At 46.5% G+C, this 27,077-nt stretch overlaps 1 protein-coding gene across 1 annotated transcript in view; it reads right to left on the bottom strand.

Annotated features, from left to right (window-relative positions):
• Positions 1-3,838: 3,838 nt before the first annotated feature.
• Positions 3,839-27,077, bottom strand: part of PIK3AP1 (phosphoinositide-3-kinase adaptor protein 1) — a 44,226-nt gene continuing 20,987 nt past the window's right edge. Inside the window, exons 3-17 of the mRNA XM_075422775.1 lie at positions 26,669-26,817; positions 25,666-25,810; positions 23,695-23,837; positions 22,426-22,558; positions 21,482-21,678; positions 19,241-19,430; positions 13,361-13,456; positions 11,728-11,907; positions 10,858-10,920; positions 9,672-9,877; positions 7,983-8,055; positions 7,490-7,645; positions 5,697-5,767; positions 5,406-5,515; positions 3,839-4,456 (exon numbers count right to left, since the gene is read on the bottom strand). Of these exons, the coding sequence (XP_075278890.1) occupies positions 4,402-4,456; positions 5,406-5,515; positions 5,697-5,767; positions 7,490-7,645; positions 7,983-8,055; positions 9,672-9,877; positions 10,858-10,920; positions 11,728-11,907; positions 13,361-13,456; positions 19,241-19,430; positions 21,482-21,678; positions 22,426-22,558; positions 23,695-23,837; positions 25,666-25,810; positions 26,669-26,817 (1,967 nt within the window). The 3' untranslated portion in view covers positions 3,839-4,401. The remainder of the gene's footprint in view (positions 4,457-5,405; positions 5,516-5,696; positions 5,768-7,489; positions 7,646-7,982; positions 8,056-9,671; positions 9,878-10,857; positions 10,921-11,727; positions 11,908-13,360; positions 13,457-19,240; positions 19,431-21,481; positions 21,679-22,425; positions 22,559-23,694; positions 23,838-25,665; positions 25,811-26,668; positions 26,818-27,077) is intronic.

The following is a 27,077-nucleotide window of genomic DNA, read 5'->3' as shown; positions in this document are numbered from 1 at the left end:
CCGGCCGCACGCCGGAAGCCCCGCGCCTACGGCGGCCGCCGGGAGCCACGCCGAGCGCCGGGCCCGCGGAGCCGGGGCGGGGCACGGCGGGGCCGGGGCCGCGTTATCTGTGCATGGCTGAGGCCATACGGCGCCGTGACGCGGGACCCGCAGCGCTGGCACGGGCGGAGGAGCGGCGGGACCCCCCCGGCGCAGGCAGCGGCGGCGAAGCGGCACTGCCCGAGGCGCAGAAGCCCAGCGCAGGGCAGCCCGCTCTCGGCCAGACAGCTCGTAGGCCGACCGAGAGGACAGCGGGCATCGTATTTAAAAAAAATAAATAAAATAAAGCCCCAGGAGCTGCAGCACCTTACCGCGAGCCACCGAGAAATGCAACCCCGTGGAGGACGCGGGCTGCAGGCCGGTGCGGGCCGGTGCTGCTCGACACCATCCTAGGAACCGCGCCGTTTGCCGCACCTCCAGTAAAAGCCTTTCCCCGCGCTCTTCGGTCTGCCTTCCCTGAGCGTATTTCAGCAAGCTCGAAGCCTTCTCCAGAGAGTACGTCCCCCATCTCCTGGCTGTTCCAGCAGAAGCGAGGTCCCTCTGTACAGAGAGATACCTGTGTTTATATTAAAAAAAATACCTAGGCAGCACGAGGGTGATGAGGGGACTGGAGCATCTCTCCCACGAGGAGAGGCTGAGGCAGCTGGGCTTGTTCAGCCTGGAGAAGAGAAGGCTGAGAGGGGACCTAATAAATGCCAATAAATATCTGCAGGGTGGGTGTCAGGAGGACGGGGCCAGACTCTGTTCAGGGGTGCCCAGCGACAGGACAAGGGGCAACGGGCACAAACTGAAGCAGAGGAAGCTCCAGCTGAACATGAGGAAGAACTTCTTCCCTCTGAGGGTGATGGAGCCCTGGCCCAGGCTGCCCAGGGAGGCTGTGGAGTCTCCTTCTCTGGAGATATTCCAGCCCCACCTGGATGCGGTGCTGTGCAGCCTGCTCTGGGTGACCCTGCTTGGGCAGGGGGTCGGGTTGGGTGACCCACAGAGATCCCTTCCAACCCCTGCCATGCTGGGATTCTGTGACTGATAACGCCGCATGTTTCTAGCAGTCGCATCTCGGGCCGGAGCAGAGCAGCTCACCCCAGGAGCCAGAGAGAGGAGGCCGCACAGCCCGGCTTTACCCAGCGTGGAAGATGCCTCGGGCAGAGCCCGCTGCTGCAGCGAGGCATGCTGTGCGACGGGCAGACGCCTTCCTGGGCAGCCAGGGCACGGCGGCTCCGCTGGTGCTCGACGGGGGGCCAGGCCGTTTGCTTTTTACCAGCAGTTTCATTGCTCAGCCCTTGAGCTCTAATGCTTGAGGGACACACACCTCGTTCCCCTTCTGCCCCCCACGCGTGTTCCAGAGCAACCAACAACGTGTCGGCGGGCGGTTTTCCCCTCGGGTCTCTTCCGAGCTCCAGTTTCAGCGTGCTTCTCGTCATGGGTGGAAGCAACATGCACCGAATGCACACGACTGGAGTCTACAGCTGCGAGGACTCTCCCTGCGCTGAGCCGTAAGCGGCACCAGGCAACCAACTGAACCCAAACCGACGTGGAACACGCGTTCCGGCAGCCAAACGGCTGCATCACTGCTGGCCTGCAAGAGGCAGGAAAGCCGTGCCTGCGCCCCAGCTGTCTGCCTGCGTTTCGCAGCGAAGCCGTGTTAGTGCTGTTCCTCTTCTCCTTGACAGGGTGACGGTTTTGCTGCGATGGCTGGTCAGCGGGGTCACTCACTAACCCGGGAGAAGTTACAAAGAGAAAGCAGGACGGCGGCCTGAACTTCGCAGTGCAGAGGGGGCCTGAACGACGGTGTTCACAGCATTTCTCAGCCCCACCTGTCCCAGCTCACCTCTCCTCCAAACCAGTGCCCCACCAGCATTTGGCTTTTTCCTACTAAGGAAGTACCTAAGCTGCGAACAGGAGAGGGACCAAAAGGCTACTTATGAGGCTACTTTCCAGCAATTCAAACATAAACCACCCTCACTGCAGTGGCAGCAACAAAAATGCAGCCCCCAGCCACATTACTCGGGTTGTGCGAAGGCCGACGCTCAGATACAGTCCAGATAAACCCCTCCCACAGAAGACACTGGGCTATCGCATGCAGCGGGTGCAGAAGTGAAAATTAGCTGAGGAGGACAGATCCCTGGGCTGTTTCAGTCCAGCAGCTTTGAAAGGAAACCTTCTGCATGACACACTGTTGTATTTCGCTTTTCCCTTCCTGCCTTGTTAGAGTTCTCCCCACACCCTACATTTCCACCTTCCGTTGTGCCTGGCAGATGCGGAAGCAGAGATTTTCCTCTTCCCAGATCACAGCTCCAAGCTCTGGTGCACAGCTGCAGCCAGTGCTGAGGAGACAGGGAGCTTCTGAGCAAAAGCTGTCTGCAAACCAAGGCACGTGTGACAGCTGGAGGCAATCAAGCTGTTGGATTTCCTCTTTTAAAGTTTATTTCTTCTCTCCCTGTTTCCTTCACTTATCCATCCTACCATTTTCCTCATGTCAGCACCAAAACCTCCTTCCCCGCTTCCAGTTTGACCAAATAGTGCTGGGAACTCTGTTCTGTTCCATGAGCAGCACAGGAAAGCAGCTCCCACCTCACCATTCCCCCCCAGCTACTGTGAACAAAGAGCACACTGTCAGCGAGAGCCTGGAGTGTTAGCAGAAGGCACCGAGATCCTTTGAAAAAAACCCCCTGAAGTTCACCTCTGTAGCTATGGGCCTGCAGCACACCACCTGCATCCCTCTACCGTCAGGAGAGGCTGTATGAACTGCACTTGGAGTCACACCCTGTGAGGTTAATGTCTAGATGATATTTAGCTTATGCCCACACCCCTGCAAGCACAGCAGGGGCTTCTCCATCTCCGTTCAGTGCTGGCTGAGTCACAGCTGCCGTCTGTCTCTCCAGCAGCTCCACACATTGGCTTTGCCACCCTGCAAGAGAAAGGAGCTACAACTCTATCACCCCCTCTCTTACTGATTAAGGGGAGCTTACATGGCAGGACAGAAGCTTTATGTGTCCCACCTGCACCCGAGGGATTCACCTAACATAGATCTATTGGTATGTCTCTCAGGGCTGGAAGAGGGGGAATGGCTTGAAAACCAAGCACAATGCTTCATTCTCTACCCTGAATGTTCTCTTGCAAAATTCCCACCTGCGTCACTCTTGGACAACCAGAGCCCTATACTTGTCCCCCAAGGGCCAGGATATTCACAGAAGATTGCAAGGCCTGGGAAAAAACAAAACAAAACACCTCACTTCCATCATTCAAGTCCCTGGAGACGAGGAATCAAAATTAATTTGTGCTTTCTACATTTGGAACACAGAGCACCAAAGCAGGAAACTCTCCTCAAGTTTGTAAGCCCTCAGGCAGAAACAAGGCTGGACGCAGCTGCTGCAGATTCACATCGCCGGAAAGGATGAGCAGAGCGAGCAGAGTCCAGCAGCGGGGCTGCCTGCGCGCTGGCATTGCCGGGGCGGGTGCATTGATATCTGGGGACTCGCTGTGCTGCTCCAGAGCACGGGGTGAAGTGCCTTCATCTTGCTTCTGCAGCGAACACACGCATTGCTGCCAGTTGCTTCCTCTGAGTTGAGAGGTCACTCGTGTGATTTCAAGCAGAAACATACCCACCCCCTCCCCAGGGAAGGTTTAAGGACTGTTGTTTTGCAATACAGAAGGTCCCTGACCAGCTGCTGCGGGAATTTTCATGGTAAATGCAGCACACATACCACCTTGCTCATGTCTGTCCCCTGCAGGGAGGGAAGGGGAAAGGGAAAGGCATTTTCACAGCTGTGTGCGAAATACATTCTTGAATAAAGACCACTTCTCATCCACCCATGGTTTAATGATTGCTGGAGGGAGATTCTACACCTTCTGAAAGGTCAGTATGGCCGTACCCAAAACGCCGAACAGCAGTACGTTCACCTGCTCCTGCCATAATGAGTGTTCTTCAAACAAGTCTTCAGACAACTTATTTTCTTACTTTCTCAAGCATGTTTTCCAGTCAAGCCCTTGTAGGTTGTATCGAGCGTTTTGGTAACAATTCTTATCAGAATTTAGTTCCTAAAAGGACACATGTTCTTTCTTGGTCAGAAGGAAACTTCATGTTTGTGCAGGGCTGCCAAGACACACATCAGAGTTGTTCTTCCCAACCATGATACTTTATCTTGAAGTCCCAAAGCACCAAAATTCTTCCAAGCAAAAAAAGTTATACGAGGCCAAGAAGTCTCAGTGAAAATCATGGGAAAAGTCACCAGAGCTTTAGGGAGGAGGAAAGCGAAGAAAACATTTGGCTCCCACTTATAAATAATTTAAGACAACCCAGAAGTATCTGTACAAACGCACATAGAAACAGAAGAATCTCATATTGCACAGATGTTGAGAGATTCAGCGACCTCTTGGGGGCACAGGTGGAGGATAAAAACCTTCACAGCTTACAGGCCTATAAAAAGACAGAGAATACAAATGCATTAAAGAAAAAAAGTAGAGAATAGGGTTCTGGAACAACACACTGCATGCAGTAACATCGCATCTAAGAATACGGTACCAGCAATAGCCATACAAGAAGAAAAACAGGCTATCAGTGATTCAGCAACAGAGCAGATACCAAGCATGTCAGAGCCCTGTTCCTGTTTCTTCTGCTCTTCAGCTGCAGGAATTCTACTCTTATTGCAAAGAGATGCTGCAATACTTGTTTGGAGTAAAACTTTGATAGTACAGTAGCTTTCTCCTGACAATTAGATGAAGAGCACTAGGAAGAGAGAAAGATTCAAAATCTTTTTTTCAAACTAACTACAAATATATTCCAGCTATGTTCTTGTCAGAGCCAAGCCAACATACAGAATTTAACTGCATCCACACATTAGTAATTACTATTTCAAACAGTTGAAGAATTTTATTAGCATCTGTACTTAGATAAGCCTCTGGGGCCTGGAGTTCAGAGACTTGCTCTGGTTGGACTAAAGGAATGTTTACAAGTTACTTCAGTTTGTGGTGGTCTGATCAAATCAAGGCAAAACCCCTCAAGACCTTTTACAAACCCAGCACAGTTCTTACTTTGAGGCCAGTCATACACATCAACAAGCGTGCTTTGCAGAGATCCGAAATTTGTAAAAGGACAGAATGTCCAAGGGAATTCCCCCTGCGCTACGCTTTTTATGTGTGAACCGCCGTAACAGCACCGCAGTAGGCACGTTACCAGCTAGGAAACCAGCTCCACCAGGTATTGCAGAAGAGAAACACGGATCCTGCGGTTCCTAACAGCATGTGTTTATAGGCAACAGACTGGTAGATTTTGTTGAAAGACACATCCGCTTCCTGCCTCGCTTTCTGCCCAAGGCTTCCCTATTGATTCACCGAAAGCTGATGTTCGAGCCGCATTTTAGCCCTACCTGCTTGCACCTCGAGGAGGCACTCTGGGAGGCCGTTCTGGGAAAGGCAGCCTCTCGGCTTGGTGGGCAACTGGGCTGCGGCTTCTCGTTGTTTCCTGGACTTCGTTGTCCTACAAAATGAAGAGAAGTGGTTACAGACCACCAGAATTTGGTCGGTCCTTGTTAGCTTCACAACAGAAGTGGCGACATTTTGCCATTTCTGCACATGCAATGCCATCCCCGAGCTTCTTTTCTTCTGCATGCACGTACTGAAGAACAGCAGACCAGGATACAGCAGAGATGAGAGCTTACCTCACTGTCCCCTTCCATCCCACTGCTGACACTCAATATGCTCCGAGTGCTGGAGCGGTTACTTGCACTACCTGGAGCGAGTAAGCAAGAGAAAAAAAACTGATTATTAAATCCTGGTGATGTGACTGCAAATCACTAACCCAGGACGACTCCTAACCCCATGCTTACCTCCTACACACATCATTTAATGCCTGTTTAGATTAATTTATTTCCATGGTTATTTTTCACATGTTCAGGATCCCAACAATGGTACATCATACATCACAGACCACAGAGCCAAACCATTCAGTTTTGTTTTCTTTCTAGCAGATTTCTGCCCTATCTAGGTCCAGGCTTCTGGTTAAATGCTCAAAACTGAAAGGATCCAGTGCCAGTATCGGCTGGCAAGTCAGGTAAATACTTTCACAAGTGTGACACACCCAACATTTCTGTGTATTTCAATTATCAGTCCCCAGGTCCTTAACAACTGTGTGGAGGTAGATGACTCGAGCACTGTCACACAGTCATTCCTGGAACAAGTGACTGCTGGAGAGGTTATTGCTCCCAACAGCTGTTCACCACCTCCCTCACAGCAACCCTTATTCACCACAGGAATGTTTCCTAGTCTGTTTCCGAGCTAAAAATTACAAGTTTGCCGAAACAACCTTCAGCAACCATTTATGCAAACCCATTTAACTTGCACAGACTCAGAGTAGGGAATGTTTTGGCAATCAGTCACACCATCTCTCAAGGGGACAGCAAGGCACAAACCTATCCTACACTGCTAGGGCTGGTTTCACGCATAAATACATAATGTTCTGTAGGGCTGCGCAGTACTGGAACACTGATGTTCAGAAACCTACACACTGAAAGGGAAGCTAGAGAGGTTTTCTCATAAGATGCAGTCCCTCCCTAGCCTTGGTGAGGTAACTCTCACTATCAGCTGGTACAAACAGCAGCACTTAAGAGTGCTAAATACCGTGTTAGAGTTCCTTCTCACAGCTCATGCCATGGGGAAAGAGAGCCAGGCTGCACACAGTGAGCTCTGCAGGCTCGATAACATTTCTCTCACGACTGCTTATATGCAAGTTACTGGCTCAGTCAGCTGCCTCTGGCACCGACTCCGGATGTGTGCCAGATTGCCAAGAGCCACAAAGGTAGCAGCCTCACTGGAACTCAGTTTTCCTTTCAGAGGACCAAAATCTTGACGATTTCTGCAAGAATTGCTCAGTCTGCAGTAATAGCGAGAATGCAGGATTTAATTTGCACAAATTAAACCTAATAAAAACCAAAGATAATAAAAATGTGCAGACTGTCCAAGTCACTCAAGAGGTCCCACAGTTCCCCATGAAAAATGCTGTCTCATCTACAAGAACTGAGGAAACGGCACGTAGAGACGGTTCCCAGTCTGCAATGTAACTATGCCCTTCAAACCAGAAGAGCACGCTGCCTGCTGAGAGTCACAGCAAGGGAGCATCCTTTTTTCCCAGAGAGCAGCTGCCACCTACTTTTGAGAACGGAAGATGGGTGATATGCCTTCCCTGAGAAGGCTCAAGGGAATCTTCTGCGCAGCTTTCAGGTTCTCCTCCTGCACAGATGCAGACACAAGGTGCCCAAACCACCTGATGTACCTGGAGTTGTTTCTCCAGTTTTGAGAACAGCCAGCCTGAGGCATGCAGGGTTTGGGCTGGCGGTGTCAGTATGGGGATTCAGGAACAGAAGTCCAGTCCCCTGAGCTGACTCCAGAGTCAGGCTGGAGAAGTGTTTTCCATCCAGCTTTCCTGTAGAGAGGGCAACACTCGGGGTTTGCTTACTTGTTGTGCTGGATGTGCTTTCTGTTTTCCAGTCTCCTCGCTTTAACTCCTTTTTTGGTGGGAAAACGTTTTTCCTGGGGGCGTATTCATATATTCCACATTCTGGTTTCCCCAAAGTATTATGAGAATGTCGAATGGGTACTGTAATTTCCAAATCTGGAAGGGAAAATGAACAGCTCAGAAGGCTCTTTGCAAGTATAGCCTCTGAGAGACAGCTTTGCACCTGAGAGCAAAGTCAGGCACAGTCACGTAAGGGCGCTCATAACTGCAGATGAATGAATCAAGATTCGCCCCACAGATGTGGCCATCCTTTCCTCAGTCTGGGAAACTGAGGGGTAAAGCAGCTTCCCTATGTGTTAGCCAACAGGCACGTGGATGTGAATATTAAAATATCACATAACTGTAATACACACAGAGACATTTCTGCCTGAAGAGCCTATTAATATTGTTAGCTGCTTCACTACCAGAGAATGTCAGAATCGGAGACTGTTACCTGCACTTTTGTCTTTTTTTTGCTTCTCCATTTGCCTCCTGGTTATGCTGTCTCGTAGCCGTTTCAGATTTTCCTAAAAACATCACAAGATATTATTTTCAGAGCTTTGGATAAAGGAGGATGAGCAACGTTCTGACAATACCAATATTGTATTTCAGCTAACTTTGCAACCGAGCTGTAACAAAGCCTGCCAGACCTGGCTGAAGTCCAAATCATGCCAACAGGTTTTAATCTATTCCCTTCAGAAATCCACGTGTGCCTTCCAGAAGTCCGTTTTTCTTCAGATGTTCATCGTGTATGTTAAGGTCACGTTTACAGACGCACTGTCAGCTGCAGGTAAGTAGCACATTGGGTTTAGAACTCCCTCTATTTTCTGTTTCCACTGTGACACTGGCACAGAAACAAGTCCCACGATCAAGTAACTGCACAGTCCTTTCTGTACTAACGAACAGGTGATTCTCACTGCAGGAACAGAGGAAGCTGCCACGCATCCCCCAGGCGTGAGGGACAATTCAGAAAGAATTCAGAATGTCCCCATGGAAGCAAGAGGGGACACCTGGAAATGTCACTGGGAGCAAAGTCTCCTCACCATTGTGTGGCAGCATACTGCACCTTACAGTAAGGGAAGGTAGGGAGGAGAGAAAAAAAGCGACAACTTTTCCAGCAAGAAAATATGGACATATGTAAGAGAAGGAAACCCCTGAAGAGGTGGAAAAGCAGACAGAGCAATTGCTGTACTGTGAGGCAAGATCTGGAGCAGAGACTTTGAAAGCTGCTCATGCGATGGGGCACAGAGCAGGCCGCTTCATCTCTGCTACAGGCTTCTACTAAAGTAGCACTGAGTTCTTTATTGACAGAAGGGATTCCTCTGACTGTTTCTGGGTAGAGAGGACCCTTCCAAGTGAGAATCAGGAGAAGAAAAGTCTTGGCTTTGTTCTGACAGCTCCCAAAGTAGTGTCACACACCGGAGACCAGCAGCTCAAGTGTGAGAGCAGTCTGCCTCAAAAGCCACAAACAAAAGGCTCCAAAAGCAGCAGGCAATGGTTTTGAAGAGGGAGCCTCACTCTAATGGGAATGGAGATTATAAACTAAGAGCGCTAGTTCCACCAGTCACTATGTTGCTACTGCCAGTGTAATGACTCCCCTCATTCGGCTCAGCCACCCAGACACTGTGCTTTCACTGATGACTGTCGATAGACCTTGCCCAGCTGCAAAGAACAGATAGTCCTGGAGCCGTCAGACACCCAAGGAGGGATCAGACAATCTACTAGACAGGACTTTCAAAAGGAAACACACCGATACACCGTCTGGGACACTGAGTCTTCACTGCTCTGAAATGGATGAGAACTGACAAGCTGAATGTCTGTCACAGATGTCCCCTGCCAGCAGGTAGGTGCTAGGTGACCTCTAGAAAGGTAATTTAGCCAACTGGATTTGGCCCAATTCCTAATGTGCAGATCTCCAAAACCTAACAATACTACTGCAAATCAAACAGCTCTGTAAAACAGCTACCTGCTTGCTGCTGCACGGGAACAGCCCCTCCACGCCAGGAGAGAACTCGGCTAGCCGGGGGACTGTGTTAGCAGCCTTCCTGCTCCAGCCAGGAAAGCAATGTACCCCCACTGAACAGCTTGTGATGTGTACCCAGAGAGACAGCTGTATTTCTGAAACACTGGAGTAAGGCTGTACCTGCTGGAACCGAAATGATTCCGATCTCTTCTTTTGGTTCAGCTGCCACTCCTTAAAATGAAGTACAGCTTCATCGACGGTGAGTATGCCCATTTTCACTTGCTCCTGTAATGTAATCAGCTGCCGTTGACCTGGGGTTTTCATTCCGGCGAATGGATCATATATGCTTGATTGAGATGGGTCCCTTACAGGCCTGACTATTGTCTCTGCAGAGAGAAGCACACCAAAAATATTACTGAAGTTGCAGCATCTGCCCTCCTCACTGAATACAAAGAAACTCAAGCACCCTTGATATACCAGAGATGCCAAAAATAATCAATATTACAGACTGAACGTTTCCCTAACCAGAAGAGTGTTTTGTCCTTACGCCATCCTGCTATTTGTCAGTGCTAAAAGCCCAGCTGAGAGGTAGCCTTGTACACAAACAAGTCCCAGGGATAATCTCTGTTCTTAAAAACATAATTTAAGTGAACAGCACAAAACGTAGTCCTTAAAGTGCTCTGCTTCCTCACTGCAAAAAATCTCTCTCTCCTCAGCAACCCACAAAACAGAGCTTTCACCTTGGCAGTCAAAAAGCTAGGTTCTTGCTAGGTAATCCGTGCAGTGTAACTCCAGAAACAGCAAGGTGAAAACTCATCCCACTGATGCTGGCTCTTTGTAACTCGTTTGCAACATAACGAGGAGTTCCCAACACACGATAAAAGCTCAAATGTGGTTCCTGGCACTCTGACAGCGCACAGGATAAGAGCTGAAAGAATAGCGGCACAGTTCTGGAAGTGCAGAGATCAATGGCAAGAAGTTCACTAAAGGTTAAATCCCAGGAAATAATGATCAACAAACAGTGGCTACATGCAGAAGATCAGAAGTGGGACATCAACTCCGTGAAGTAATATGGGTCACAACATCAAAAAGCACTTCAGTGATCATTATGGACCTGACTGAGTATAAACCCCACAACAGTGGGTATGCACAGTATGTGATAACAGGGTACTCCCCTCACCCACCGCAGCCAGAGTAAGTTTCCCATGTCACATGAGCTCAGAAAGGTTGGGTCACTCATGCAGGACTATTATCCCCAAAGTCTGGTAAAACAGACTCTTCTGTCACATTTCACACAAATGAAGCTACCTCAGCAGCTTTGCTTTTGGATTACTGGAAAGATTTTCAGGGTGAACTTCTGACTTACCTTTCTTAACCCTTCCTCTAGGGACATAGAGATTCTCAGCTCTTTGAGTTTTCTGTGCAAAAACTGTAAAACAAACATTCTTTAGATACTTCAGTGCATCTCAGGAAGACAGAAACAGCAAGGGTGATTATGGGAAGCATACACAATTCTGCACTGTGTTACAGCTCCTGCTGCCCTACTAAGTCCACTGCAGAAAAAAGATACGGAGCTGTACAGTAGAACTCCCCTTCCATTGACCTCAAAGAATTCAGCTCAGCCACCTCTAAGAGAAATGTGGACATGCTTTCCCCACAGCGCTGTCACGGGGGGAAGGAGGAGTCACTGAAATTACTCTCCCACACGTTACTGTAGTTCTTGCTAGCACATTTGTGAAATATGATCAAGATTTCAAAAACTGCCTAGCAAACTGAGAGGCAAAATTTTCTTCAATTTAAATTAAATTTCACCTCAGAGGGAGGTATTGAGGTATGGAATCATGTCCTATACAAATGCTATTGAATCAATGGTACTGTTACAGAGCAACAACATCTCAGTTTATTAGCTTGATTGTGTCCTTACAATATCAGGATCTTTCCTCTCTAGTTGGATTTGTTTATACCGTTTGGGGGTAATCTGTCATCCCACTGATTTCATTAAGAGCAAGCTCAGGCCAAGACCTCAGGATACAACATTCTCGCATTTTCAGAGTAGGCAGAAGATGAAAAACAGATCTGAAATTGGATCCCAAAGGTAATCCAGCTCCAGAGCCAAATAATTTAGGGGTCTCAAAAACGTGCAGATTTTCTTTGCGTTTGTTCAGCAACTGGAGCCCATGCAAAGGCCATTATACAGTCGAGCAGTCTACAGTTTAGGTCCTGGTACCCAACTCACTTTTGGAGATGTACAGCTCATTGTCCGGCTGTGGAGAGCTGGATTCTGGTCTTGGAACAGGAACTGGAGGTCTGCTAGCCATTTCCTGTGGAAAAGTATCTTGTTCCACCGAGTAGTACACATCTTCACCATACCGTTGGTAAACTCCTTCCTCCGAATCTGGCACGTCCATGCTACTGCCTACAACAGAGTGGAGTTCGTAAGAAAAACAATCCGACCACTTCACTGAACACTGGATCCCTCCAGATGCACTATGTACCACATTCTTACCAGGCAAAACCACCCAGATCTGCAGTGATTTCAAGTGCCAAAGCCCTTCAAGATAGGGCTTCATAAAGTCATTAACATCTAGAGGCATGTAGGTGTTTGCCACTAAGCCTGTACCATCTGTTTCGGTGAAGAAACCATAGCAGAAGATCTCATAACAGTTTTAAAGAACTTGAGGAACAGCCAGTTCAATTCATTCCAGCTCATTTACGTATTATAACAGTTTGCAAATCAAACAGAGCACTGGTTTCCAAAAGCTACTTGTGGTGGTCTACAAAGCACTACAGAAAATGATTCCTTTGTCTGAAATGAGCAACCACCGTCAGCTGACAATATATCTGATCTCAGAACAATGTGTGGCAGAGGGAGCTGGGTACACACATCTTGTACTTAACAAGACCAGCTATGATTATACCACCTCATCATCTCCGTTCTGTTCTCACTCCTAACATGATAGCAAAACCATCAAATGCTGTCATACCTGATTTAAAAACTAGTTTCTCTCTGTTTGCATGCTAGCAGAACAATTAAGAGCCCCTGGACTAACTCCCTACTCTGTTACCAAGTCACAAGTGAACACCCTAACCGCTGGACTGACTTTCCTTCAGTGATAACACCACCTAGTTAAGTCAATGCATCAGGACTGCCAGAGCACCAGCGTTGGCAGGGAAAACAGAACAAGATGTTAAGACTCCCAGACTTCATCGTGCTCCGAGTCCAGCTGGGTCACCCACAAAACGTAAGCCTGTATCCCATGGAGCGTGGTGAGTCAGGAAAAGGCTTGGACAAGCCAGTCATGCTCAGTGGGGTTAGCAGGGAGCTAAGGTCTGGCTTTGGTCAGAGAAGGCAGAGGGAGCATTGAAGAGGCAGAGCACAGATCAGATTTGGGACCCAGTAGTTCTTTTCCTCTTTCTAGACTGCTGCTTTCAATGGACACTTTTGAATAAAGCATCTGCATTAAAGTTCACCACTAGCCTGTGCTGCTCTACTTTATACTCAGCCTCTGCCCATGAGGGGAGCCTGCACCCACATCAGCACACCAGAATTAATCCCCATCATTAAGATAAGGACAAAAGACAGCCACTCCTGAACAGATACCAGCTGTGTGCTTGCACTCGCTGGTAGGCAGGGACTGGAACTAGGAACTAGAAACCATTCCTCCTCTTTGGTAAGAAACTAACTGCATTTGGTAAGAAACTAACAGCTGCTTTTTCTGTTGAGCCTCGTTTGTACCCAATAAGGCCTAGCTGTCCACGTCAAACAGTGTGGACTAGCTCCTATCCTTCACAGATCAAGGAGAAATCTCAAGTTCCATTTAATTGCTTTAACTGTGCTACTGCCATCCCTCTCTCCAAACAGGTCTCACCTTCCAAAAACTTGCGGAGCATTGAATCTTTCGTAGTTAGAGAAACTTCATCTCCAGCAACTGGAGTGTCTGGTTTGGACTGAAGCATCTCCACATCTGAAAAAAATCAGAAAGAGGAACCTGTGGATTATGCCCTTATACATGTGGAACAACGTAATATAAGAAAATGATGGAATGTTTCTGACTGGACTTGATTTTATTGTAAAAATCAGAGGAAGGCAGGCAACCGGCCAGACATTTGCCTCAAAAAAGGCTCCTAAGTTGCTCCGTTCAGTTCACTCTCCACAAATCTTTGCCAGCTGCCTGATGCTTACACTTGAGGGTGACTAACATTGCTTATTGAGAAGTTCTGACATAGCTCCAAGCAGACACTAAGGATTAGCAATTATTGAACGTGTGTGTTGGCCAGGTGAAGGTTTTCGCCTCTGCACAGTGCTCCTGAGAGGCCAAACAGAGGAAATCCTGTGACTTGGCAAAACAAGGCATTAAGGGCAATTTGCCCGTGACACAGAAGATAGTATTTGTTTTGTTTACTGGACAAAAGTCGAAACAGCTGGCTGAGCTAATGAGTTGGACTGGAAGGTGCTTACAGGGTCAGATGATAATTTAGTATTGAGAAAGGAGTGACAGCAAACAATGAGATACTTTGTCAGGTCAGTGTTTTGACATGAAGAATTTTGATTTTTAAAAAAAAGTGTCAACCTCATTGTAACCCTCATCCTAAAACTAAACCTAAAATGTTAGGTAACCATGCTCCTAATGATATTAAAAACAAGAGTGATGTAAACGAACTGTTGAGGCTCACCGATAATAAGTGAATTGTTGAGGCATATTGTGAAATATGTATTCCTATATAAACTAGATGGTTTGGGTTACATGAGAGAATATGAAATATTTGTGTATAAACGTCTTTATTATTTGCTGACCTTTCTTATTTTTTCCTGCAAAGATGAGATTATGAGAAAGGGATTAGAATATGCTAGCAAGATTTTGCTTTGTTAGAGTGTTGTGGGGTTTTTTTAACCAATAATTGCCAAAAGACCCACTGACAGTCACGTGAATGCACCCAGCCTAGCTCTAACCTCACAGGAATACCTCCAGCATAGCCACAGCAACTCTGCCTGTGCATTATATACGTGGACTAACCACACCAGCAGCTTCTCAAGAGCTCTGCAGTCCATGCCAAGCTGCATGCTGCTGGAGCTAGTGTGCTCACCAACCACCTAATATAAAGGTCACTTAAGTACTGCTGCACTACAGGGAAGCACAGATTTGACATTTGAGCGTCCTAAAGAATCAGCACTACAGACCTGTATTTTTCTGCAGAGCATTTTTTCCACCTTGCAGCCACCTTGACTATTTTTAACACAGCTTTTAGACAGGAACCTGTAGCAAACACCGCCCCAGAGGAAAGCTGCTGCTTTATGGATTTGGGGGCAGAGCAGCGTGTGACAGGTGTGCAACACTGCTTTCATTCGCTGTGGAGGGAACAGTACCTTCCCAGTGTTGGCTGTGCTCTGCGGGGTAACTAAACTAACAGTGCAACAGGATACTGCAAGGTTTGTTTTCTATCACATAGTCAACGCAGTTAAATTCATCAACTAATTAGTTCTCCTCAGAAGACATGATTACCACCTCGCTGCCCTCTTGCACACAGGCCTGCCTTGCATACAGATGAGACCTAAAATCTCACCCATGTACTAAAACTGACAAGAAGTTCTTGACTTTGCCAATGACACCTTCTGTTTTACTTGCTGCAGAAACAGGCTAGTGAGACAGAAGTGACAAGAAGGTGGCGCACACAAACTTCGGGTACCACAGGAAAGGTCCTCACATTTTCCTGAGGCTACTGGGAAAAGCTGGTCCGAAGGGTTAGCGGGAAGAGGGTTAAGCAGTTCCTAGATGTCTGAATTTAGTAGCTGAAAGATATTTATTCAAAGAGTTTCAGTTTTCTTTTGCAGGGTTTAAGGCTTCAGAAGGGAGCTCAAATGATCTGCAAGCAGACAGACATACAGAAGATGAGTTATGACCTACAGACCCTTCACAAGAGCTAAAATATCCATGTGCAGGATCCCTCTAGGAAGTAGGAACACCCTTCTCCCCTTAAACACCTCTAAGCAATAGACGCTGGGTATTCCTGAACATGAAGCAAGCTACCTCTTCACAGAGACCAGTTCTTTATTGTACAAGACAAAGGCTTCAATGCATTGGTATAAATCACAGCTTGGAACTTTATCAGCAGTTACATTTTTGCACACAATTCTCTCAGTTTGCTCAAGGATGGCAAGGAGGCTGCTGTTTCTTGCATTAACTCAGGAAAAAGATAACTATCAGTGAAGACAGTGTTGAAAGCTTCGTCTGAAGAGAATAAAAATGGTGGAGGAGGGAGAGGACATGCAAGAGAGGAGAATAAGGGCATGACCACTAATTTATATGTGAACTAACACCTACTCTTTAGGTGTTGGAGGTCTGCAAATTACAGGACAATAGATTTTAGTCAGCTGAAACTCCCTAGGATAAAGGATTAAATCTCTGCACGAAACTCACACTATCTAGAGTCTGAGTGCCCACACAGTTCAGACAGAGTCCGGACTTGTTTCCACCAGCCCCTGGCCACTGCCACTGCCTGTCCCTGGACAGAGGACACGCAGCCTAACTCTTTCCCAAGTAAAACCGCAGAATAACCCCCCCACACCAGGCAGTTGAATCTTGACGCAAATCAAAGAGGTTTTCAGCACTTTCAAGAGTCCTTGCTCTCAGAGCCACCTCCTGCACACAACTCCAGCCTACTCAGAATACTGTTTTGCAGAAATCAGCAGGAGGTGCTGGCGAAAGGAATGCAGAAAACGCAAAGCACTCTAGCTGATGCTGTAGTTCACACTACCAGACTGACAGGATGGAGATAACTCTCTTTTTGCTATTCAGCTGCTGTTTGTTACAGTGTGTGACTTGGCTAAATGACATTTACCTGCAACCTGGAGCATGTTCTGGAAAATTATGTTTGATTTCACAGGTATTGGAAAAGTGTAGTAAGAGAGAAGTGCTCTTCTGAAGTGGGAACAAGTAGATTAATGATAAGAAATTAAATAAGGTAATTCAGTCTCCTTATTAAAGAATAGCAAACAAGGCGACAGCAGGAGCTAGTAAGTTCCCACTGATTTAGTTAGGAGCACTTTATGGTCTGCACTGCTCAGGGCACCAAAACCTACCCAGGACAGAACGCTCCCCTCCAGCAGCAGGGGAGGCAGGGTTCTGCAGGTGAACAAAACCTCGTCCATTTTTTTTTTTTCTAATTCCATCACTTATCCCAAAACTTAAAGTGACAACTAGCTACTCAACACAGGTGCGTGCAACTCTCATGCAGCATCAGTTTAAGCAAAATCGGGCCCTTGCACAGCTTCTGCACTTTCTCTGTAAATGTTTCCCCAGGACCAAATGCAGAGAGGAAAAAAACAACACATAAAAATGCATTGAAAAACCAGAAGTGGGACAAAGAATACAAGAACTAACAGAACACTCCAGTATTCAAGTATTTGTTATTACTTTTAACTCACTACAGTGGCTCCAGTCCTGTGTTATTCTCAAAGCAGTTCCCGCCAGACAAATTGACCCCATAGTATCTAACCTTCCTTTGATCAGGCTCTGAAAAACCATGGTGGAAGCACATCTTGACCACAATAAATGGGCATGCTGCCACGGTATGGCTACACTTCAAATAGCTCATGTGTTGTCCTCTACACCACAGCCATAACTACTCACATAAGGGCTACTCTGACCCAGCGAAAGTACCTCCATAGGAGTTGTTTATGATTTCCCAGGGAGTTTTTCATCCTCACAGATCTTTAAGTCAGTACAAAAGCTTGAAGCTTTTATTTGTGATGGCGGTTCTGAACCAGCCAGCACTCCCACTAATTTTAGCGAGGGTTTGCCTGTGTGCTGGTATTCTAAACAATATCGAAACACCTTTACTTTAGGAGCAGCAATCCAAGCGTTGAGCATTGTGCCAATTTATCCTCACCTGTTATAAACCGGTAGATTTCAAGCACTGTTCAGACAAGCTGTAAAGATGCTCCAGACAAAGACTAACAGACTACATAAGAAAAACAGAGATTTTGAGTAAAAGAGTGGAAGGTAAGAGAGATCTGTGTGCAGGAGCAACACACTAGGAGAACTCCAGAAGAAGCAGGAAACACCCCCACATTCCTTGTGCTGAAGTATTACAGAGAAGCCATACACAGCACCTCACCAATGAGGAAAATATTTTAAAATGCAGACTCATTCAGCCCTGCTTCTCAGCAAAGGAATCAGAAGTATTTATTTTAGGGACAGCTTGGGTTTTTACCTTGCTAGTTCTACTAGCCCTGCGGAGCCTGCAGCACATTTGCTGGCAAATGGTTTTCTTGTCAGGAAGCAGTTCTGACCTAAATCTGAACCAATATGAGAGTATTTTCAGAGGCATTTCAGAGTCCAGTTCAAAACTGGTAATTCACAGGGAGCTTGATCTGCATCCACAAAAGAAAGGAATATCCCCTGCACAGTTTCTGGGAGATCTGGACATTTCAGGGGTGGAAGACGACAAGTTGGGCTAAGTGGTTTTAAACATGTTTTTTCCTCCTCCACCGTCTTAGTCAATCAACCCAGTTCAGAGGTGCACTGACTGCAGGCAGAGCTTCCAAACATCCAGAAACTCTCACCCCCATTACTGCGAACAGCAGCAGCTTTGTTCCTTAGGCATCCAACCCGCCTTACTGCTTATCTCCACCTGAAGGCAGAAGAATGCTGGGTTTGGCAGCAAAACTCCCTACAGCGGCCAAACAAAACTTCACAAAGAAGAGTTTATGATTTCAGCCGGAGAACCGAAAAAGTCTTCCGGACTTCATAGCCAACAAAAATGTGTTTTATAACATCGCTTCATCTAAAAGAGGAGAAAATCAGCCCAGGACAGATATAGTCTATAAGCAAAAGTGGTTCAGTAAGAAAGCTTTTCCCCTGAGGTAGCACACTTAAAACTGCAGAAACACTACAATTCCTTATGCAGGTACTGAAACTATAGTAAGCTAGATTCTCTGCTCATCATGAGAATCATAAAATATGTCAGTGGGATGAAGCCAGGCCAAACAGGCAGATAAGTAAGAACAGCAAATTCACAATTGCTTAACACAGGTACTTAACCTGATATTTGCAATCGGCCCCAATGAATATTAGTGGAATGGTGAAAAAGTTAAACATCTGCATATTTATCAGAATTAGGTCTATATTTTTAGCAATAAACAAAGTGGATTAGAATAATGATTTTTCATTTATAATCTCATCAGTACACATATTTCTAGATGTTCACTTTCTTTTGTTCTCAAGCTGTTGAACTGTTGTTCTCAGCTCTTGTTTTTCAGCTTCCCGGCTGTCAGTAAAATCACATCTTACACGGTGCTCTTTTCGACCAGTGTCTGTAAGTCAGAGTGTCCCTGCGTCCCTGGATCTCAGGAGGAGGACATGGTAGAAAATTTGGTCTCTTCCAAACACTAATTCACTTGCTCAGGGTTCAGGGTGTCCTCAAAGCACTGAGGAAACAGCTCTATCTTGTACACTGGCAATCAAAGAAAAGTTTAGAGCAATTTTATCAGCCAGCCAACATCAGACCTGCAGCATGGTTTCCTTGTGGTGAGCGCAGCAAAGCTATACCCAGCCCTCACTGAAACTCAGCTGAGGCGCTACCGTGTACGAGAGAGACAGATGAGCCTAGGCCTCTTGGACAGGGCTCTGAGCAACCCGATCCAGTTGAAGTTGTCCCTGCTCACTGCACGGGGTTGGGCTAGCTGACCTTCAGAGGTCTGTTCCAACACAAACCAGCCCATGATTCCGTGATTCTATGAAGATACATACAGAGATCTTCTGAGGCAGCAGGGACAAATCCAGCCATGGATTCATAAAGCTCTTCATCGGAGCCAGGATTCAAGGAACATTTCATTAGCAGATCAGTGGACAGATGAGCCATGGACTCATAAACAGACTCATCCTCCTCGCCTTGCATCAGCTCTTCTTTAATGTGACTCTTCAGCATATCTGCAGTTTCCTGGAGAGGAAGGAGGGCAACAAAAAAAAAATGTTCACGTCTCATTTAAATAAAGAATGTGGAGAATCAAAGCAAGCAAAAGATGTCTCACTCTCCCATCACTGATGGAAAAAAACTTCTAAAAGCAGCCCATTCCCAAAGACTAAGGCTTCTCAAAGGAATTAATTTCCCCCTATAGCTGTCTGGGCCCAGCCTTCAAGATGTACATAGTAACAATAGGTAAAGAAGGTGAAACAAGTAGGTGCTGACACATTCTGAATGACCATTACAGCCTCCCATCCCCTCAATCTCACGTCCTACCTGATGTCTGCAAACTCCTAGAACATAAGCAAAGCTCATTCTAAAGATACAAATGCTTGTCAAAGGCTATTTTGGGGCAAGCGTAGCTGACCATAAGGGGGAAAGCTTCCCACATGTGGAGCACTTGCAAGAAAGCAAAGTTTTAGCTTTGGTGTAGACTCAGTTTCAGTTTCTTGGCACTAGCAGCAGCACGTAATACCCAGAGTGGGAGTACACAGACCCTTTTCTGTGAGATTAACAGGAAACCTCACAGCAGGCAGCTGTTCATGTAATACAGGCAACTTTCGATTCACAGGACAGCAGAACCCTTTCCTCACATATTTGCAACATGGGGTGTGGGGTAGGCAGTGCAGATCTTTACCAAACCACGCAAGGGGGCAAAAGTAAAGCTTCATCCCAACTTCCTAATGAAGTTCCAACTACGTCACAAGCACAGCCGTATTAACCGGTGCAGAGGAACTTTTGCCAGAGAGAGAATTAGGTGAGTAAAGGGGTTTACTGGGATTTTCAGACACCCATTCTAGTAGTGCTTCTAGTCACTACCTTGCAGTGGACAGACTGGTGCAGATCATTTGTGTGCTCTGGTACTAAGCCGCACAGACAGCTTGATGGTTAGTAAGCAGGACCTGCTCTTAACACAGCTCTGTCACTGGTAGAGAGGAGGATGTAGGAGGAGAACAGTACTGCAGTAAGAGGCTGGAAGGACTTCCTAAGAACCTCTCACCCCAGTGCAAAGATTTTAATCACACAATTTACAGTTTCTGCAGCCCTCCTGATCTCAGAACAGGCAATGATCTTTATTTAGCCCTAATGTATAACCCTAAATTCATGCCTATGTCAAGAAGCAAGCCCCAAGTCTAAGAACCACCCATGCCTTCTAAATAGGACTTAAACACTACCGTAACCGGCTGGCAGATCTACCACCCACCATTCCAGTTACGCACAACTTTTCAGCTGAAAGCAAAGGCAGATAAAATCTGCTCCAGAATTCACATGATCCGAGTCAAGGAGCTGCTTGTTATTTGGAAGCACACAGGCTGAAAACAACTCAAATGGAAAAGAAAGGATAAACCCCATGCACACCGCAGGGCCCCACAGAACAAACTGCCTGGTGCAGCTGCAGTTGGGTCCATGTCATAATCTGGAGAAGTCAGAGTGCTGTTTTCTGGGGAGGGGCTTAGCTCAAAGAGAACCGAATTGTAAACTGGGTTCCCCAGAGAAAACAAGCAAGGAATGGACAGCTATCTTAATGCAGGAAGAAACGGATTCCCACTGGAGCAGGCAGACTACACAGATCAGCTGTGAGTGAGCTAATCGGCAATCCAGACTGTACTATGACTAGTCAGAGAGCACCTCAGATTGCACCTTCCCAAACATATTCTGTTCCCATATTACCACCTAAAGTAGGTGGGATGAAGGGGCTGTAGTTTTCCCAAGACCAGAGGTTAGAACAGTACATCAGGCACCAGCCACACCCCTGCAGAAACTTCATTAGATGGATGGATGATACGGAAACCCAGCACAGCAGTCTCCCTCTTATTTGCTCTGTACAAAAGCCCCAAGAACTTCACCTCCAGAGATGCACCCAACCCTCCAGGCTGGAAGGTCTCAGTGTGGCTGGATGTGTCTTCTACACCCTACCACACTGCACCCTTCATCACCCCATCACTCCTGCTTCCACAACGCCAAGCTTGGTGGCACTGCCCACACCTGCTGTGGGACAATGCAGAAGGACTGCTGCTTCCTCTTACCACATACTCATCGATGAACTGGCGGAGGTCCTTAAAGCCATGCTTTTCTGCTATGGTGTTTGGATAGTGGCCATATTTGTTGGCTACACTGTAGGCCTGCAGTGCTCCAGGGCATGTAAGCAGCAAGGCAGTGAGGTTCTTCAGCCCGTATCTTGCAGCAAAGTGAAGCAGTGTTGGCAACTCCTCATCCCTCTGATCTGTGAGAACACGAGCCTGTTAGAATCTAGGTTTCTCTCTAGCAGCAACAGAGCCAGTAAGTGAGAAACAAAACTCCTAGCAAACACACAGACCAAAGCAGGTGTGAAAGCCCTGAAATGTACACATACAGTTTCAGAATGGAACTAACTCCGCACAAATTAACTGAGGTAGTTAGTACATCTGCGGGCTTAAGTCCTATGGCCTTTAGTGGGGATTCTGGCACTGTAATAGCTTAACGTATGTAGGATCTCAAGTTTGCAAGGACCTCTTAGATCATCATTCCAGTAGGAACCAGCTGCTATAAGGCAACCATGCCATGGTGCCACACCAGTCCAACTGCTGAGTGCCTGCTGTGCACTTCAGAGCAGAGGCACGGGGTTGGGAGAAAAGGACTGGGCAGGGGAGAAACGCCAAGTGGGACTGGGAGGAGAACAAGGGAGAAAACATAGGAGACATTTTGGGCAGCATCATCTTTTCACTTTAGTTGTGTTTGAAGCTGTCTACATAGCCACATCTGTCAAAATGTAAGGAAGTGAGACTCATGCATGTAACAAAAAAAGGGTCACCTGACCCAAATGGCAACCCCTCTTCTACAGCCACCATCAGAAATTTAGCTTTCTGACTGAGATACAAGATTTCTGAGACAGCCTGTGCAGATACCACACACTGCAGTATTAAGGCGGTCCAAGGAAAAACTACTGATACAGACAAAGTTTAAAGGAGAAAACAAAAATCTTTCAGCTTACTTGTTGTCATATCTTCTTCTTCCAGCTGGTTGATTCCAAACAGGTGTAAGCCACTGGCAGGAATGTTCTTCTTGAGTGACTCAGTCAACAGTTTGTCCAAGGCTTCTATGCTGTATGGCACGATTTTAAAGGCCTAGAGACAAATGGAAAGTGATTTTGTTTGGGGGAGTCTGCAGATTCAGTGAGGGTGAGATTTACAAGGCATTTCTTTATTTAGCACATATCAGAAAACTGTAGGCATAAACACTGAAGGTAGCAATGTTCAGGTCAAAGAACACAAATAGCTTCCTGGTCTAGAAACAGAGTATCATTAATCTCAGCAGAGGAGAATCGTACACGCCACAACAAGACAGAGTACAATGAGAAAGTCAGTCATGCAACTGGAAGCACAGAAAACTGCTACCTCCTACTTCATTGACAGGTATAATCTTACTTCTGAAACTGTTCCAATCAGGTGTCACTCCTGCTCTAAGTATGAACTAGTCCATTTTGAATTGCTCTAGTGTATACTCTGCGTTTGGCTTTCAGAATGGTTCTTAGGCAAAGACTGGGAAGCATGCCTATTCCCCAAGCAGAGCCACAGCCCAGTAACAACTGCTCCACAGCTTGAACTAAAAAACAAAAGGGAAAGACAGTCTCCTCTGCCCCAGGTACGCTGGTCACTAACACCACTACTCTGTAGGCCTCCACTACATGGCTGACAAGCGACATGCAGGCAGGTAGCAAAGACAACACACCTGGAGAACCTGCTTGCGCAAGCTTTACTCCTCTAATAGGGTTCAGATACCCCAACTGTGCAAAACGTAAGAACTGAGGAGTGGCTTTAAAGAAGTAAGTGCTAAGAATAAACAAATGGTTTTATGTTACTCCACTTTATTCAGCTAGTATGAAGCTACCTTCACTACCTTTTCACATCTTTTCCAAGAACCCTTAAGTACAAATTTCCAACCAATTTATTTCTTTATGGTACTTTCTGTTATATCAAGTTCTGCCATCCCTATCTTTTCAATACTTCAAGGTCTAAATGTGAGTGTTGATTGACTGCATTTTTTTTTGTTTGAGTCACCTTAGCCAGCTATTTGCTGCAGAGACAGAAAAAGCACCCATGCTTTCACTAACAGTGGATGTTAAGGCTATGTGAAAATCCCTTAATAACCTTGCATTTCTTCATTTTCAAAGAGCTACTTCATGGTAAGCACTTTTGCTTATGCCCACTTGCCTAGCCTCTGAAAGAGCTGGTTCCAAAACAGCTGTTTCTGGAGTCGTTACCTGGCACATGAACTGTACTGGGTTGGCTGCGTTACCCAACAGACTGCTGATTTCTTCCATGTCGGTGTGATAGGTGATGCTTGCTTCTCCCACCATTAAGTCCCCTGAATAAATCTGCAGAGGTACTGTCCCAGAGGTTAAATCTTTGAAAAGAAAAGAAATCATTGTTAAGAACAATGAAGGGTGGGTGTCAGGAGGATGGGGCCAAGCTCTTTTCAGTGGTGCCCAGTGACAGGACAAGGGGCAATGGGCACAAATTGAAGCAGAGGAAGCTCCACCTGAACATGAGGAAGAACTTCTTCCCTCTGAGGGTGACGGACCCCTGGAACAGGCTGCCCAGGGAGGTTGTTGAGTCTCCTTCTCTGGAGATATTCAAGACCCACCTGGACAAGGTCCTGTGCAGCCTGCTGTAGGTGACCCTGCTTCGGCAGGGGGGTTGGACTAGATGACCCACAGAGGTCCCTTCCAACCCCGACCATTCTGTAATGGGAATGAGCCTGCATCAAATACCCTGAGAACAGGAAGAGTTTGGGGAAACTGCCAGCTGGATATCAAACCAGTTTCTGTTGTACTGAATTCATGAAGAGTCATGACAAAAAGGAGATGATGTTGGTATGAACACCAGGTAGGAAAGCACTTTGGAACTACCTTCTTCATAGCTATGTCAATGCACATCACCTGTGACATGCTAGGTCCTCTGCTAACAACAGTATGGACCACTAACATTAGCAGCACACCACCTCACTAGAAAACCCCACATCTCTCCACCCCAGCTTTCTCTGGAGCAGCTGCTAAGCCATGTCATAAAATATGAGAGCTGGGGAAGAAGGGGCAAGAAACCAGAAAAGTCACCAGGGATTTTTCAGCCCCTGTCAGTCTCACTAGTCTCTGAATGAAATCGCTTTAAGAGAGTTCCAGCTTTGCAACTTTACCTATGCACAGGATTTATTTCCTACCTGCATCTTGGGAGCTCCTTGATGTTTTGTCCAGTGTGCATTCAGAGGTCTGAACTTTGTAACAACAATATTTTAAATCCCGCTGAAATTAATCTTTCCCTGTACATATGCTTGGCTGTTAACAGCTCAGGAAATCATGAAATAGTTAGAGCCACGTGCAAAAGTAATTAAAAATGTATTTCTCTTACTGTTAGAAACTGCAGCGTTTACATCGTTGTACACTCCACCAACGTGAAGGTCATGCTTATAATTCAAAGTACAAGTTGGTTTCCAGGTCCATGTTTAAATTATAAGGCTTGATTTAAGACAGATTAAGTTGAACATTTTTATGTGGGTGAGGTCACCTTCTTTAAATCAATCCACCTCAGCTACGACAACTACTAAGCACTATTCTCAGAGCTGGCACGATGACTCTTCAAGAGGAGAGACGAAAGTAGATTAAATAAAATCACGCTGGCAAACGACGGTCAGGCTGTGAGGCTCTGAATCTTGTCCCTAAAGTTTAGTGAACCTATAGTTTAGACAACCTACAGTTTTGTAAATGTAAATATCTAGAGTGACAAACGTATCTAAATGAAAAGGCAAGCCAGCATAAATAGTTTCAGCTCTGATCACAGAGAGATCATTACACATTAAGCAGATGCTGTTATAGTCATGCAGTTATTTACTGGCACTTACCTCCTCCTGCTGCCCTGCCAATGCTAATGTGGTGGTGGCTATAACACACAGTTAAGTTCAAAGTGCTTTCTAAGCTGCAATCTGCTCTCGGAACTCCCAGCGAGGTGCAATCCTGCCGCTGCTGAGGGGAAAACAGAGTCCCCAGGCAGCAGTTTCTCTCACTTCCTCGTCACGGAAGTATCACAGATGAGAATGCAAGTTCAAGATTTCCTGGCCTCACGTTTTCACACGTTGCAACCTTTCCTCTTATCCCTCTGGCACTTATCAGGACAGGCAGGTTGAGACAGGAAGGAAGCAACAGGGGCAGGAGGGGGGTGGAAATCTTAGCCCAGCTTACTTGGAGCCTCCACAGAGATCGTGTACTCATTCTCCATCTCAGCCAGCACACGCACAGACGACGCATTCTCTGGAAAGAATTCAACTTCAGTTTTCACTTCACCATCTAGTTTACATTTCATGATAATGTAAACTCTTGTCTGCACCTAAAAGAAAACGCGTTACAACACTTGGATTCACAACACAAGAACACTTACTTTGTTCAGTCCCTTTTCTAGGGATTCTGTTCTCACTGCAACTGACACATCAATTGCCATCTGCTATTTTCACAGTCCTGAATGGTTTTTAGGAACATCTTCCAGTCATGGAGTAACTGCGCAGGTGGCTTCTAATACATGTATTTATGCTGGTGCAAGCTGTATGAAGCTGATAAAAGACCAGATATATCAGCTAGATTTATAACTTGATTAAAGCTAGATTTATAAAATGATTTACTTTCAGCTCTATCAGTCTCCTTCCTCAAGCAGCACAGCCCTGTTCCAAACAGAAACAAAGGAAGAAACTTAGACTTTTTCCATCTGAGGGGATGATATACTAAGAAACGCTGTTTTTCAGACAGGAAGCCATGATCCAAGCTCTCCACTTGCAGGACATGCACCAGAATTGTCACATTAGACTGCATCCAGGCTGTGGAGTTAATTGGTTCATTACAGTCACCTTACTCCACTTGCGACCCCTAAATCTCACCAGAATGGAAGAGGGGAAGTCAAGAGTGTGAACCTGCCTCACAGCACACAAGACAAGGAGCTATGTTAATGAGACTGTCAGTAAGTGACATTGCAGCCCAGACAACGCCGGGCACTGCATGTTATCAAGCTATTTCTGGGCCTAGGGAACCAAGCTTCTGAAACAGAGACACTGAGAACAGGGGGCTGAGAGAGAAGGTGACAGAAAAGGAATTGGGGACTAATTCCCAGGCCTGTAAAGCTGTCTATTACAGAGCAGCACAGCGGGTTGTACCAGCTCACAGAAAGAAGGTAGCCCAAGGAGTGGACATACAGTACCCCACACCGTATGCGGTCAGGCTGCACCACTGGGTGGTCCCCAGTGCTCTTGGATGATCCATGTTCTTCACTCATGGCAAGTCTTTGGGAGCAAACGGGGTTTTTCTCGTCTTCTGTTTCTGTATCCGTCACAGAGTCACAGCCTGAATCTAAAATAAAGCATACAGAGTCCTGTTACATCACTCCTCTTTGCTGAAAATGTGTATCATACACATACATCCTGAGAAACAGCCAGGGAGATGGTGGGGTGGAACTCACTATTCTTCTCAAAGCAATGCTCAGAAAAGGGGATCTAGTTGAAAAACAGAAACTACAGAGCTTCCTCTTTTTCTTTTTCCCTTAAGAGGATTGCTGGGGAACATTCGCAAAGACACAAAAGTGCTGGACTTGCACTGAACATGCTTATGCA

The sequence above is a fragment of the Opisthocomus hoazin genome, chromosome 6 (assembly GCF_030867145.1).
Source record: "Opisthocomus hoazin isolate bOpiHoa1 chromosome 6, bOpiHoa1.hap1, whole genome shotgun sequence".
Taxonomy (NCBI): domain Eukaryota; kingdom Metazoa; phylum Chordata; class Aves; order Opisthocomiformes; family Opisthocomidae; genus Opisthocomus; species Opisthocomus hoazin.
Note: the sequence above shows the minus strand (reverse complement) of the source record. Positions and strands in the feature narration are given on the sequence as shown.